General features: G+C 35.6%; 1 protein-coding gene across 1 annotated transcript; it reads left to right on the top strand.

Moving 5' to 3' along the window:
• Positions 1 to 405: 405 nt before the first annotated feature.
• LOC107810658 (auxin-responsive protein IAA17) lies at positions 406 to 2,369 on the top strand. The gene is made up of 5 exons (XM_016635452.2): positions 406 to 776; positions 1,236 to 1,417; positions 1,513 to 1,624; positions 1,949 to 2,010; positions 2,107 to 2,369. The coding sequence occupies exons 1-5, from the start codon at positions 547 to 549 to the stop codon at positions 2,142 to 2,144; spliced, it is 624 nt and encodes a 207-aa protein (XP_016490938.1). The 5' UTR covers positions 406 to 546; the 3' UTR covers positions 2,145 to 2,369.
• The last annotated feature ends 14,743 nt before the right edge of the window (positions 2,370 to 17,112 follow it).

Below are 17,112 nucleotides of genomic sequence, written 5' to 3'. Positions count from 1 at the left end.
TATAAAAACAGCCGAAAATACTTAAAGTGAATCAGGGAGAGTATTTTTTTGAGGAGTGTGTAAACAAGAATTACCACAGATAATTTAAAACTAAGGGAGTAATAACCTTTTCCTAAGCAAAATTATTATCTCTCGCAGCTAATTTTTAGCTTAAGAGATGAAATGGCGGCAATTTGGTTATTTCTTTCATGTGCTACAATTTCTACACTGCTATTACTAGAGTTGAATAAGTTGTCAATTTCTGCGGTGTAGCAATTGAGAGCCGACACAAGGCCCCAAGGTCGGAGATGCACGTGTTTCCATCAACGTGGTCAAATCTGAACCATTCACGTGTCAATAAGAGAATGGTCAACATGACAGTCTTCCGTCCACTTTCCCATGAACTTATTTATATATAGCGGCCAAAACGCTGAATCATTCGCGGTAGTAATAATAATAAGTCTCCTTTTTCAAGCACCAAAATATCAATATCAATATCAATATCAATTTCATCAAAAGAATCTAAAAACTTTTTTAGCCTACTAAAAGTGGAAAGCCAAAAAAGGGATGTCATCGGAGAAATTCAAAGCAGCCAATGACTTGCCGGAAACTGATATCTCCGGCTTCAATTTCAAGGAAACTGAGCTCACCCTCGGCTTACCCGGGGAATCGCGAAAGCAAATCTCCGGCACAAAACGTGGAATCTCCGACGCTATGGAATTAAGCCTAGGGAGTTCTAACTCTGAAGATTATCACTCTAAAAATGAAATCTCTACTGGAACCAAACCTCCAGCAAAGTAAGTCCTCTAATTAACTCAATTCTCAATTTCAATACATACACTTCTAGCATTGACAAAATTAAGTACTTCTTCGAAGTCAAAATTTGAACTTTATGAGTTCGGGATTCTAGTCCATTAAGCTATTGATTCTAAATTAATAATTTATACATATTCAATGAATATCTTAAGACAAATATAGGGTTTGGGCGAAAGCTATTGGGTTGGGTTATACCCACAACACCTATTCTAGCTCCGCCCCTACGGTAGACAGTGACACGCTAGAGGGGCGGAGGGAAAATTATACTACTGTGTAAATAAAGCAAAAATGATTTTTTTTACTACTGTGTAAATAAAGCAAAAATGATTTTTTTTTTACTTACATATAAGTTGTTGAATCTCTTGGCATTAAGATTTTTTAAAATTCCTGTGGTTTAATTTCTGGCTCGGCCATTGAATTTTATGAATTCATGATAATAGGGCACAAGTAGTGGGATGGCCACCTGTGAGATCATACAGGAAAAACATGATAGACAAGGGCAAGTATGTGAAAGTGGCAGTAGATGGAGCTCCTTACTTGAGAAAAGTAGATTTGGAGTTGTACGACAGTTACCAGAAGATGTTAAATGCTCTACAAAACATGTTTACTTGCCTAACTATCTGTAAGTACACAATTTCAATTCCAATTTAATCTGTCGTTGTGTTTATAATATATGAATCATGATGTTAATTGTGAAATTAAATGGTAATTAATCAGGTAATTTTCAAAGCGAAAGCAAGCTTATGGACATTACAAATGGTGTGGAATATGTACCAACCTATGAAGATAAAGATGGAGACCGGATGCTTGTTGGAGATGTTCCTTGGAAGTATGTTAATTTTACGTCCTCATTTCTCTTTTGTCCTCTGATTTGTTGTCTTTCTTTCACGTAATCGTTCTTATCGAATATGTGAATGCATAAGAGTTAAACTCTTTTCTATTTTTGGATTTTAATCTCTGTTATGGTGATCTAAGGGTTCAGCTGAACTCATATTTTTCGCTGCTCAGAAAATCATTAAATATGTATAAATAATAAATTTTGAGCCCATTAAATTAAATGAGATGTGGTAGAATTACGAATATGAACGCATAAAATTTAAATCCTTAATTTATTTTGATGTGATGGAAACTTATATTCCTTTTTATTTTCCAGAATGTTTGTTGATACTTGTAAGAGAATCAGGTTGATGAAGAGCTCGGAAGCCATTGGATTAGGTAATCTAATAAATTCATTACTTCCTCCTATATAGAATAGTTTCCATGATTAAGCTATAGTACTAATTAAGTTGTTTTTGTTAATTGTTTGTGTAGCTCCGAGGACACCCGTGAAATGCTCGAGTACAAGCTAAACAAAGAAACTTTTCTCATCTTTAGCCCGACGATAACTGCATGTACAGATTTTCGAGGAAAATAGGACAAGTAATGCACGGATGTTAGGCAATTACTTAAATATTTTTTTTTTTACTATATATCGACGGTCGACCCTTCCCCTTTCGAGAGAAGATGATTATTTTCATTATTACTGTATTTGTGCGTCTAATTATATATAGTAGTACTACTTTATGTTGTCACAATTGTAGATCTTATCATAGAATAAAGCCACGGGAAAAGAAAAGAAAAAAAAGAGAAAAAGAAACTAGGCCGGGTCAAGGCAGGCCATATTGACAGCACTACTGCCTCGTTAACTTTTGGATTAAGTCATTGCTCTATACATTTTTTTGTATTCACAGTAAATCATATATTGCGCTACAATATTTTTGAAATAAAAAGTTGCTTTCTCCTGTATTTTAAATAAAGCTGTTAGTAAATATTAATGACGCTCCAATGGACTGAAATTAAGTATTTAATGATTAGGATTTTGCGACCTGTTCAGTACTATGTAATAATAATATGAGGGTTTTGACAACGTGTAATATAACTCGAGCATTATAGAAGTAGTTCCCTTAATATCTGTTGAGCACTGAATTTCAGTGGGTTCCAAATAAACTCACCGCCACATTCTCTTTTCTTAATTAGTTTTTTTTATTGCCATTGTCAACATTAATGTATGGTTATAAAAAAGAGAACAGATACTATATAGCTGATCAATTAAACGAAAAGATCTAGTCCTTCTTAAATTTGAAGGTCTACATGTTTAATTTTATCTCTTGTCAATTTTGAGGATTAAATTCATCTACTAACTAGTTGCATGGTCAACCTAGCTAAACTAGAAACGGGAGCCCATTCCCGTCGCCATTGGGCCCTTGCTGAGTATGAAGGAAAAATAACATTGTATAGTCGTTGTTAAAATAATAGTCGAAAAAATATATAAAATTTATGTGTTTATATATACAAAAATCATACAAATTTTATATATTTTTTCGGATACCAAATGTAAATAGTTTATTACGCGGCCTAAAAGTGATAATACCCCGAGTATAAAACCCTTGCAAATACATATTTGTTTGTGATCGTGTAAGTATCGTAAAGTTATGCCCCAATTTTAGAATCGAAGTTTGAAACTTTAGATCCGTGATTTTCAACTTCACTCTCAATTTGAGTTTGAAGCGGTTAAACTTTAAAAGCTTTATAAACTTAGAAATTTATTTAAATTGGGGTCCTAAATATAGTTATTTGTGTACTTCGCCCGTTTTAAGTTAAAGGAAGATAAAGGAATCAATTAGTTATAGTTATTTTCGGTAGAGAAATCCATTATATTTGAGTGGTCGCATTTGGGAATTATTTCTAGAAAATACGAAATGGGGAAAGTGAAAAAAGGCCAAACTAGTCTCAGATAATGACCGTGTGTTGTTGGGTTGCACTTCGTTGGGTTTATGGTGTTACTATATGGGCTTGGAGTTCACCTTAGAGGATTTTTCATAGGGGAAGTGCACGGTTAGTCACTAATAACATATGTATTTATTTTTAAGCCACTGTTTAAAATGTTCTTTAGTTTTTAGCCATTGCTTTAATAAATTTTAACTGTTCGGACGAAAATACTCTTCTACTCATGTCTTTAACTTTTGAACTTAAGTTCACGACTACATGTCCTTAACTTTTAAACTTGGAACTCTAAGTTCAGGACTACATGTCCTTAACTTTTGAACATGTCCTTAACTTTTGAACTTGGAACTCGAAGTTCAGGACCACCTGTCCTTAAGTTTTTGCTTGTAACTCTAAGTTAAGGACTACTTGTCCTTAACTTTTGAACTTGTAAGTCTAAGTTTAGGACTTATTGTCCTTAACTTTTCTTGTTAGTCTAAGTTCAGGACTAAGTGTCCTTAACTTTTGAACTTGTAATTGTAAGTTCAGGACCAAGTGTCCTTAACTTTTGAGCTTGTTAGTCTAAGTTCAGGACCTATTGTCCTTAACTTTTGAGCTTGTCTTCTTAGCCTAAGTTCAGGACCTATTGTCCTTAACTTTTGAGCTTGTTAGTCTAAGTTCAGGACCAAGTGTCCTTAACTTTTGAACTTGTAATTCTAAGTTCAGGACCAAGTGTCCTTAACTTTTAAACTTGGAACTCGAAGTTCAAGACCAAGTGTCCTTAACTTTTGAACTTGGAACTATAAGTTCAGGATCCATCATATTTCTAGTTTATTTCTTTTGTAACCACACTTTAATACTATCAAATATTCATTGGCAAAACACAACTACAATTGCCGGATAGATCTAAACAAAAAGAAGCAGAACTTGAACAGTGAGAAGAGCGAAAGTGATCAAAGCGGAAGAGGAATTTGAAAAGCTTTGAAACTTTTTGCGCACAAAAAGAGACGCTGGTGTTTATTAAAATGAAAGTCACACTAACTTAAGACGACAAGATCATATATGAAAATAAAATTCACGAATAATAATGAAAGGAACCAAAAAAATGAGCACTGCGATAAAAAAATGCACAAAGGATAAAAATGCTATTTCCGCAGGGGCCAAAATCAGAATAATACAATAACATATGGATAAAAAAAATGCTATTTTCCCATTTCTAAAGCACTGCGATAGCAACTGTCTAGGCATCAAGGTTCCGAACTTTGCGTCAGTCGCCGTCTGTGAGACGGTGGCACAATTCTTCTCCTTAACATGAAAGAGATAGAAGAAAGGGTAACACAGTCTTTTCATATTAATTTTAATATACTAGTGGCTACTATTGCTAAGCATTGAAAATGCTAGATAAAAAGTAAATACCACTTTAAAAAGTGGCTACACCGCACAATTTTTACTTTTGGGGGAAGTGCACGGTTAGCCACTAATAACACATGTATTTACTTTAAGCCACTGTTTAAAATGTCTTTAGTTTTTAGCCATTGCTTTAATAAATTTTAATTGCCCGGACGAAAATACCCTTATGCTCATGTCCTTAACTTTTGAACTTAAGTTTAGGACTTCTGGATTACATGTCCTTAACTTTTAAACTTGGAACTCTAAGTTCAGGACTATAGGACTACATGTCCTTAACTTTTGAACATGTCCTTAACTTTTGAACTTGGAATTCTAAGTTCAGGACTTCAGGACTACATGTCCTTAACTTTTGAACTTGGAACTCTAAGTTCAAGACTTTAGGACTACATGTCCTTAACTTTTCAACTTGGAACTCGAAGTGCAGGACCACCTGTCCTTAAGTTCTTGCTTGTAACTCTAATTTAAGGACTACTTGTCCTTAACTTTTGAACTTGTAAGTTTAAGTTTAGGACCTATTGTCCTTAACTTTTGAGCATGTTAGTCTAAGTTCAAGACCAAGTGTTCTTAACTTTTGAACTTGTAATTGTAAGTTCAGGACCAAGTGTCCTTAACTTTTGAGCTTGTTAGTCTAAGTTCAGGACCTATTGTCCTTAACTTTTGAACTTGTCTTCTTAGCCTAAGTTCAGGACCTATTGTCCTTAACTTTTTGATCTTGTTAGTCTAAGTTTAGGACTTCAGAACCTATTGTCCTTAACTTTTGAGCTTGTTAGTCTAAGTTCAGGACCAAGTGTCCCTAACTTTTGAACTTGTAATTCTAAGTTCAGGACCAAGTGTCCTTAACTTTTGAACTTGAAACTCGAAGTTCAGGACCAAGTGTCCTTAACTTTTGAACTTGGAACTGTAAGTTCGGATCCATAATATTTCTAGTTTATTTCTTTCTTTAAATATTTCTTTTGTAACCACACTTTAATACTGTCAAATATTCATTGGCAAAACACTACTACAATTGCCGGATAGCTCTAAACAAAAAGAAGCAGAACTTGAACAGTGAGAAGAGCGAAGGTGATCAAAGTGGAAGAGGAATTTGAAAAGTTTTGAAACTTTTTGCGCACAAAAAGAGACGCTGGTGTTTATTAAAATGAAAGTCATACTAACTTAAGACGACAAGATCTGATAAGAAAATAAAATTCACGAATAATCATGAAAGGAACCCAAAAAAATGAGCACAGCGATAAAAAAATGCACCAGGGATAAAAAATACTATTTCCGCAGGGGCCAAAATCAGAATAAGACAATAACATAAGGATAAAAAAATTGCTATTTTCCCATTTCTAAAGCACTGTGTTAGCAACTGTCTAGGCGTGAAGGTTCCGAACCTTGCGTCAGTCGCCGTCTGTGAGACGGCGGCACAATTCTTCTCCCTAACATGAAAGAGATAGAAGAAAGGGTAACACAATCTTTTCGTATTAATTTTAATAGACTAGTGGTTACTATTGCTAAGCATCGAAAATGCTGGATAAAAAGTAAATACTGTGAGCAAGTGATTTTTGCCCTATATAAATTACTCATACAAATTAAAAACAAAATAGTATCTTTCATTATTTGCAAATTTCATAGATTTTGGTAGCATTTTTGTTAATTGTTTGCATTTGTCTGCGCATGTTAACTTTATTTTAATTAATGAAAAATACCAAAAATATCACGCATGGCATTGAGGCTTTATTTTTACATACTAGAATTAATCGGTAATTAGTTGTTTTATTAAAATGAAAAAATCACAAAAATAACTTAGTTTTACACTTTTAAATTTAGTCTTGAATTTTGGGCTGTTTCTTTAATTTGGTATTGAATTAGTTGTAGTAATTATTAGGGTTAATTAATTTAATTTGCTAGGATAATTTGAGTTGAGTTTTGTTATATTGTTATTTTTAGAAAGAAAAAAAAAGAAGAAGAAATAAGGAATTAAAAAGATTTTTGAAAAGAAGAAAAAGAAATTAAAAAGAGTTTGAAATTAAAAAGAGCTAATTTGAAAAGAAGAAGTGAAAAATAGAGGCTATATTTGGGCCAAATCTGTGTCAGCCCAAACGATTTCCACTAGAACTCGTTCAATTGGGTCTCAAACCCGTTTTCCACCCGGTCCGTCTCCACACCCCACCAAACGACCCGGTTTAGTTAGCTGAATGATCTGGGCCGTCGAGGTTACTTGATCTAACGACTGAGAAGTTGGGGTCGTTTGATACTAGAGTGTCCGAATCCCCTAACCCCCCTTCTCTCATCATCTCTCTCGACTCCACCCCTCTTCAGAGACAAAAACCCTAAGCGCCGCCTCCATTTCCCCCACCTCGAGCCTTCCACCTCCGTTCACCACCAAAATTACACCCCATGACCACCAAGTCCCCCTCATTCCAAATCCCTAACCACTTGCCTTCGAATTATATTGGAGCCTCTCGAATTTTAGATCGAAGCTTAACCTTAAATCCTGAAAAGAGTTGATTATCGAGGTTTTGAGATTTTGAGGTTGAAATGGACTTTAATCGTGTGTTTTCAGTTGAGAACATATGATTGAAGTATATATCAGCCAAAAAGTAGGAGATTCTTTGGAAAAGTTATGTCAAACTCGGGTTCGCTTGGTTTAGTGGGTAAGTCCAGTTTTTAGGTCATTTCCTCTCTCAGCTTCTTCTATTTTTCCCTCTCTTTCTTATATTTTCAAAATTATCTCTGCATGTGGTTCCTTTTAGTTAGAGTTAATATTAGTTATTAGCTTCTTCCGTTTTGTTTGAATTTGTTAGGTTAGTTTGTTTAATTTTGGGACGTATTGAGAACATTTGGTTCATGGTTGGTTTGAAATCCGAATTGCCTTTTCTGCCTCCCCATTTCTTCTGAATTTCAAAGTTAGACTTGGGCCCAATGAAAAGGGTTAGCCCAGGTCCTGTAAGAGTTAGGCTGGTTTTGAGTCATTGGGTCCAATGGATCCATGAATTTTCTCATGGTAATTAATAGGGCTCAGAGGGGTATTCTGGGTAATTGGCTTAGGGAATCTTGATGTAACTGCCTAAGGAAACTTCCTAGAAGCTGGGGTGGGAGCTTATGTGAAAGTGTGAATTTTACACTAAGGAGGTCTAAGCAAAAATGAGAATTTCAAAAGGGGTAAGGTGTAAAAATTGAATACTTTTAGGCTGCCCTAATGCCTTGCCTTTAAAGGCACCTTTACTTGGCATTGAAGGCAGATTTTAAGGGATAAAAATCCAGGAAAATACAAACAGCGGAAATTTTTTACTGTTTCATTAAACTTCTTCAGTGTTTTTTTTCAATTTCTGAAACAATTTTTGACTCATCTGAGTGTGGAAATGGATTGAACTGGGTCTTTTAAAGTTTGGTTTGAAGCTGATGTGGTCACTTTCGATTGAGACTGCTTTATTTCACTACTTCGCATCAATTTTTCTGGTTTGAACTGGTTTTGCTGGTGCTGGTTCTGCTATACTGTTGCTGTTTGACTGATTCCTCATCCTTTTGTTTTTATTTTGATCTCCAGATATTTCCTTGACTCTTAAGTGACATGTGAAGTGTGAATCAGAAAACATGTAACCAAGCTTGAAGAAATTATAGTTGTTGCATGTTTCTGTGTCAAATTATTGCTAGATTTCACTATAATTTTCTTCATGTGTTCTTTAGTTTAGTCTTCATGTGTAGTCATTTATATCATTAATGTTGTACTCATTTTAAGGTTGGGATTTGAATTTACTTGAATGTAATGATTCAGGACTGTTTGGACTTTTAAACGTGTTATTGATTAAGGAGTAAGGTTCTTAGCTGATTAGTTAAAGCTGTTTGGCTTGGCCAGGGTTCAAATGCATCAATTCAAATTTTTGAGTCCAACACAATCGATCCATACTCTGCTTCTCATTTAGTTTTCAAAACCTGCTTTCTTATGGTTGAAGCATAGTTTAGTAAATTCAAGAGTTTGTTGTCCAACCCTTTCCCTTTGTTTGTGTGATGATTTTGTTTCCATGAGAGATTTTAAATGGAAGTCATTTTGGTTATGTGCTGGAAGTATCTCAGCTCAGTCTAGTTCTTCACATATTTCTCTTAATAAGTTGAAATCATGAGGCTGTTTAAGTGTGCTAATGTGAAATCAGAATTCATCATGCGAATTTAGTGTACTTGAAATCTCATATTGTTCTATTTCGGTGGAAATTCAAATGAATGATTTTTAAATGATGAAATAGTGTCCAAATTCTGAATGTCTCACTACAACTGGATTTCATGCGGCGATTGAGGTTTAAAACAATGACTTGGACTATAATTTTGGCCCAGTTGTGCTGAATTCTCTTTACTGGGTGCTCCCGGTTCTGGGCTTCACGTTGGAGCCCATCTATGGTCTCTTGATTATTGACAGAATGGTCATTGGGGAACAATGGATCTATAACTTGTTTGGATTATTTTTAGTAGGTGCAGATTACTCCCATTTATTTTAAACTTTTATTAATGGTTGGAAATTCCTCATGTCTTTAATTAATTAGCAAGTCCTTTAAATTAACTTCGGGGCGTGCCATATTAATGGAAATAGTCTATGGCCCTCATGGTTTCAAAAACAAGGAATTTTAGACAATTTGTTGAGGTGTGCCATACTTAGCAAATATAGTTATGGCCCTTTAGAGTTTAATATTGAGCTTCCTTTAAAAATTGGATTCGAGGTATGCCGTGACAAAAAAAAAATTAAAATGCACGGCCTTCATTTAATTAATGTGTTTGCTCTTTATAGATCGAGGTGCACCATTTAACGAATTTTCCATGGCCCTCGCAAAGTTAAAAATGCGTAGTTGCTTTAAGCGCGTTATTTTGATAACATTACCTTCCTAAACTCGGGTGCGCATTTCATGTGACCCAAATCAAAAAATCTTAACAACATCAAATAGAATATGTCTTAGACTGCGGGTGCATTTCATGTGGCGCGGTCAAAAGACGTGTTTTGGCTGACGTTGAAATCTTCCTTAAAATAATTCAAAGCGGTTTAAGGTTAAAATGCACATAGGTTAAAAAGTGTACTAAAATTAGACAATATGCCAATAATAACAGTTAAGCGACCGTGCTAGAACCACGGAACTCGGGAATGCCTAATACCTTCTCCCGGGTTAAACGAATTCCTTACCCGGATTTCTGGGGACTGTAATATAGAGTCAATTTCTTCCTCGTCTCGGGATTTGAACCGGTGACTTGGGACACCATAAATTATCTCAAGTGGCGACTCTGAATATTTTAAATAAATAAATTCCGTTTCGATTGTCAATTAAATTGGAAAAAACTCCCTTATACTACCCTTCTCGGGGATGAGAAAAAGGAGGTGTGACACATACCACTTTAAAAAGTGGCTACCCCACACAATTTTTATTTTTTCATAAAATACTATGGTTTAGAACTTAGTAATTATAGTATACCTAATTACTATTTATAGGTAAAAATAGTATAGACTAGCCAGTTTTCGGACTAATCATTCAAAAATTGCCCATTTGCAAAGTCATTGAAAAATAGCCACTATTTTGCTGCAACACGGAAAGTTCCAGCATAATATACTGGAGATCGGTATATTATACTGGAGATCGGTGCTCCAATCTCTAGTATATTATGTTGGACCGGTATATTATACTGAAACTTCTGTATATTATACTGGAGTTCTAGTATACTTATGATAGTACTCCAGTATATTATACTGGAGTATTTTTTGGATTTTGAACATTGTTTTTGTTCAGATTTATCTTTACATGAAAAGTGACTAAATTTCGATTATTTTTGAAACTGTGGCTATTTTTGAATGACCACTAGTAAATCTGGCTATTTTTGAATTTCTCCCTATTTATAGTTACTGTTCAATTGTTACTAACTTGTATCACGTGTATTTAAACGCGCAACGAATACAATAGTGTCAACTGTATACGTTCGCGCAATGAATACAACATGTTTTGAATGACTGCTTGTAAATCTGGCTATTTTTGAATTTCTCCCTATTTATAGCTACTGTTCAATTGTTACTAGCTTGTATCACTTGTATTTAAAAGCGCAACGAATACAATATGCGTCAGTTGTAATACAATATGTATCAACTATAACTAAGGCGAAATACAAGGATACATACAAAGGATACAACTTATATCGACTATATATGAGTGTATATAAAGGAGACAATATGTATCGATTGTATACTTTCGCGCGACAAATACAACTAATACGAAATATAGAAATACAGAAAATTCAAGTTCCTCTAATGTGAATCACATGAGCCTACTTTAGTTGGTGGGGGACATGCCACGTCCATTTAGGTACATTCGGGAGAATAAAAAATAGAGGACACAGAAATATAAAGTTAAAGTTCTTTTTTTTTTTTGTCAATAAAAGACCAAGTGAAGCAACGACTCTAGCATGATTACTATGCATGAGTTATGTGATTCAAAAGTACATATAACAACTATGACCCTATTATATCAAATACAATAGGTAGGTAAGATATGATTCAAAAGTAGGTTAGATATACAAACATTGACAACGTTTTAAATAGAATTGAAGCTACTAAATAAAAAAAATACTTAGTTTGATAATTAAAACATATTATATAAATAAAGTCACTTAGTTTGATAATTAAAACATATTTTATAAATGAAGTCATTTATAAAGAAAAAACTACCTCTATCCTATATAAACGTAATCAATATACTTTAGCTCTATGAGAAATATATAAGTTATAAATTAAAATGCAATACATATTGATTATGATTAAGTGACAAAAAATTATTGAAAATACACATGTATATATTTATTTCTTAAGTACAAATGTCAAGAGTGATATGTTTGTACCATTTTACTATATACAAGTGTATATTTATTATTTAGTAAAAATGTCATTGTGATATGTTTGTACCGTTTATATGGAGACAGAACAGATTAGGCTAGAAAATTAAATTTGTTTGATCAATTTTAAGTAGGTGTTTAGACATTTGGCTGATATTTACATAACATAAAAGAGAAAAAATAATAATATTGTATACGGTCAAAATCATATGCCTCCGACTTATAGGCTCGAGGGCCCGTCCAGAGTTCGAATCCGGGTAAGATCAAGTTCGAGCTCGTGGAACCATACCGATGTCGAGTGTGTTCGACCCCGAAAAAGTACCGTTGTGGATTTGTACCACAACGAGTTAGATTCCTGCCACATCCCCAAAGTCATGGCGCAAATCCCGGAATATGATTGTACTACTCCGTACTAGGCGGTTAGACAGTTGTACCAAGAATATTCCTTACTGTAAATAGAAATATTCCTTATTTAGGGCTCCCCTATTATATAAAGGGGACCCCAATCATTTGTAAGATCATCTTATCATCACTGAGAAAAGAATATACTCTCTACCTTTTTGTCTACTTTTTATCAACATTGTCCTTTAGCTCTATTATTCTTACTTTATTTTTATTACTTGATTATTCTTACTACCTTAAGCCACTTCGAGGTCACTAAAGCTCGAGGTCACTGCTGCTAAGTAACATTGGTTTGATTCACTTCTATTTTTCATTTATACTTCATATTTCTTGATTATTAATTGGTATTGAATTAAATCATGTATCTTTAAAACCACCAATCAAATTTAATTGTTACTCGTATTTTCGAGGTAAACAGTTTGGCGCCCACCGTGGGGCTAAAGATAATAGTGGGTATTTCTTTACCGATTCTCGTTACACACGTTGCTTTTACACTTTTTCTTGTCAATAGTTTTTGATTCTTGGGCTAAAACATGTCTAGCTCACAAAATGCACCCATTCATAACAACGAAGGTCTTGGGGAAAACAACAATGTAGGAGTCGGTGTACCACCGATAAACCCAGGGAAAGTGTCAAATGTGTAACCTCTTGATGTTAGTTATCACATGGATTTGAATGCAGATCTAGGCACGGGCCTCGAAGGAGATATACGCAGGGAAGCCCGGTCCGGTGGCCAAAGAACACAAGGAATGGGAAGGGGGAGTCAGCCTGCAAGTAATATTCTAGATGCTGCAAGCTCAGCAAATTGCCATCGCTCAACTTCAGAGTCAGAATAGAACTCCAAACACAACCAAACCAGTAAACACTCGGCATACTGAACCAGCGCTGGAAAGGCCCAATAAAAGTGGCTCGGGGACCGACCCCACGATTATGAGAATGCCCGAAGAACTAACTAAGAGGATCGAGTTCGGAGAAAAGAAAATTGAAGACAATAATAAGAAGGTGAAAACTTATAACTCCCGGGTAGATCAGATACCGGGGGCACCTCCAGTTTTGAAAAATCTAGACGCCAAAAAGTTCATACAAAAACCATTCCCCCCAAGTGCGGCTCTGATGCCCATCCCTGATCGACTCCAACCCTACACTACTATGTAATGGCAAGGAGTGGTCGATGCAGCTTTAACCCGAAAGGTCGGCATCAAATCCACAGAGAGTTAATATTGGTTTGGAGTTGGGTTTCTATCTAATCTAGCTATATGTGTTGCCTTTAATTGCACTTCTAAACATCTTTGAGTTTGTTACTATTCTACTTTAATGCTAATAAATGCTGAAAATAATCTAAGTACAATATTTTTGTAAGGGTTTTCTCAAGTGATAAAAGGCACTAAGGAAGTGACTTACACCTAGGTGAATATCTAATGGGATCTAAGATTTGGGACAAGCTTGTTATATTTGGGGTCGTGACATAACCTTCACACATAATTACTCACTCTATACCCATTGGTAGTTTGAGTGACTTTGCCCTAATTGGCTTTCTCAAGCCCAATTGGGTGTTCAAATAATACAAGTAAAATGGCTCAAATCGGGTATTACTATCTCTAGGTTTAACACTTTAATTGGGGCTATCAATCTCTTGAATTCACCTCAATTCCTTGTTAGCTTGATTTTCCTAGACTTAGTCTCTCTTTCTTAAGAAGAGTCTAAGTCATAAAGGCACGAATCAGTGTTTGCAACCACTAATTCTACAATTAAATTATGAATCAAGCTAAATATCGCTAACCCATAAACAATAAAGCCCTAAAATAGAAGACTCATTAAATACCCACACTAGGGTTGGGTCACAACCCTAGCTAATGAGTTTAGCTACTCATAATCAAGGTAGAAATCAAAGATGAAGATGAAATATAAGCCATAAAAGTTGATTACAAGAAGAAAATCTAAGATTAAAAGCTAAAGCTACTCTAAAATTACTCAAAATAGCTAAGTACGGCGGTTCACGAGCTCTTCATTACCAAAGATACCCTAAAAATTTGAACAAGATCTATTTATACACAGTTGAAATTACTGGACAAAAATGCCTCTACAGAGGTTCCGCTAATAGCGTAATAACGGGCTCCTCAGCACTTGGAATTTCGCGACCGCGCAAAGCAAGTGTGGACCGCGTTTCTTCTCTTCTGAGCTTGGTCTGGACTTGATTCCACTGGGAACGGAAAAGCAACCACCTCAGCGTTGTCTTCAACCGCGGCCGCAAAATATGTTCGCGGACCGCGCTCTTCATTTGAGCTTAAATCTTCAGTCCTCTGATTCTCAATTTCGCCCTCAGCGGAATTTGGACCGCGACCGCGTCAAGTAATTCCGCTGCCGCACTATTTCACCGCAGTCAGCGGTGTCTGTTATGCCAAAATTGACTTCTATGAACGTTAATTCTGCTGAGAGCGTAATTATGGTCGCCTCAGCAGTAGACCTTCCGCGGTCGCACTATTTCATCACTGTCAGCGCTTTTAGCTTAGCGTTGAACTTGTGCAGGTTTAACTCTTTTATGAGCCGGTTATGAATTTATTACCTCATTTTGACCAAACCTTGAAAATAAGCACAATAAGTTAGTTTTCGGGAATACCTTTACATATTTTTTTATCTAAAACCTAAGCAAAAATGAGCATAAGATAGGCTAGAATCGGTAGTTATCAACTCCCCAAACTTAAGCTTTTGCTTGTCCTCAAGCAAGCAAAGTAATTCCACCTCCACAAATTAAAAGAAAGAAAAATTTCAGTTGTTCTAAGGTGACTTCAGCAAGCATCAATTAAGACTAACAATTACTCTCAACACAAATGTATTATCAACAACACCCAACTTTTTCAGCATCATGGCTCTAGTACGACACAAGAGCATCAAGAGTTGACTTAACTCATCAAGGAAGCTCGCTCTACTACGTAGGTCGCTGTGGAACCCAAACCTTTTTCTCCTCCACTCTCCAAAAGCAAATCTCACTTTAGATTATAGCACTCAGAACAAGGATTATGGAAAAATACACTCATCTCTCTCAAGAGGAGGTCACAAGTCCGGCTCTAAGTACCATAAGCTTGCTCCTTATGTGAATAACTACTAATGTAAGCTCACTTAACTCAAAATCATATAGGGCTTTTGTGGGAATGTAATGAAGGCGTTTAGTTCAAGGTAGGATATATCGGTCTATGCAGGTTTCATCTTTCCTTAAGCACTTCATTTTCTCTTTTCGGTTCACACTTTCTTGACTCTTTAGGTCATTGTCTTCTTCCTTAGGGGACTAGAGAGACACACTGTTACTCTTTCTTGTTCATGACAATTATTTTTTTCCTTTCTACACATTCCAAGCCTTTCATCATTGCTTTTATTGAATCCCTTCTTTTTCTACATTGTTCATTTTCTTTTTGGCATTTTGGCTTTTTTTTTGCTGTCCCTTTTCTTCATTTTTTTACCTTTTATCACTTTTACATTCCTCGTCTCTCCCCCCAAACTTATGATTTTTCCAATTGTGCTAAGGAAAGATCGGGTGCCAAGAGAGGGTCATTTTAGAACAGATAAAGGCTTGGACCATGGTTATTGAAAGAACAAAGGCTTCGGCTCAACAGGGTTGACTAGGGATATCATATTTGGTGGGATATGGATGCTTTCAATTTCAAATTTGGATCAAGGAGAGTCTATAATCATTTCTCAAGTCGAGCTATACTTAGAATTTCGCCTAGACAAACATTCAAGGCAAGTTTTAGACTTATTGGCACGAGACTTGGACTTTCAAATCAAAACCTCACCACACAAGCTATTGGATTGCTAAAGGGAACAGAGTCGAGGTCCCACAACAACCTTAGCTAAGATTAAGCAACACAAATGGCTCTTAAAAACCACTCGATGTTTGTTTAGCCAATACAAGAGTCTAAAGGTCACAGCTAGCACCATTCTTTTCAAATCAACTTGTTTCTAACCATAAGGTCAAAGGTAAATGTGTTAGGACCAAGTGAAGCTTTGCCTGAGACACTTTTATTCATTACTACTCTTTACACAAAAATGAAAAAAATGGACTCAAACCCTTAAGAAGGTTGTCATGCCATCCATCATGGGGAAGATTCACCCAGTTCACACAAATTTTACCTTTGGAAAGAACCATGGCATTAAGAAAACCAAATGCTTATTGATCACGAAAACTTGTAAGAAGCTACAAATTGAAAAAGAGACTACTAAATGAAAATAAGAAGTTATGCTATTAAGGAAATTTGCAAAAGAAGTTATAAAGTAAAATACGGAAAATAAACTAAATATGTACAATAGGGGATTGAGATGAATATACATAAGAGGGGAATGAATATATACATGGAATGATAAAGTTATATACATGCCTAAATTGAAAAATAAATGGTAATACATACCAAAAGTAAAAAATAACGATAAGGAAAAATAAGTATCATAATTACAATTCAATTATCAAATTATCAAAATAGGGACACCCCCCAAATAAAAACTAGCATTGTCCTCAATGTTAAAAGCAACAATAAAATCAAGGAGGGGCTAGAGAGTAAAGAAAACTCCCTATGGATCCTCTATCTGCATGGGTCCTGCACATCAGTAGGGTCTTGTGGCTGGGTCCCTGGGTCACCTCCCTCGGGGTTCTCCAGCTGAATCTCCAAGTCATTTGTCTGGGGAATCACCCCTCTCCTCATAGGCTCTCTGTCAGCCTCCTACTCCGGTGTCTGTGCTACTGGAACTGGGTCCTCTAATAGTAGCTCTAATGGAATGTCCCCAACTAATCTAATCTTGTCCACCTCCTTCCTCAGCAGCTTTACTAACTCCTTGGAAGACCAAGTCTTCTTCATCTTCATTGTTTGTTTGCTCAGGTCCGTGATGGCTTTTCCTGTGCCTCCATAATTAGCTTCTGGTTGTCTAAGAGCTTCT

The sequence above is a fragment of the Nicotiana tabacum genome, chromosome 6, assembly GCF_000715075.1.
Source record: "Nicotiana tabacum cultivar K326 chromosome 6, ASM71507v2, whole genome shotgun sequence".
NCBI classification, from domain to species: Eukaryota; Viridiplantae; Streptophyta; class Magnoliopsida; order Solanales; family Solanaceae; genus Nicotiana; species Nicotiana tabacum.
The sequence above is the reverse complement of the archived record's forward strand: the minus strand, read 5'-3'. Positions and strand labels throughout refer to the sequence as shown.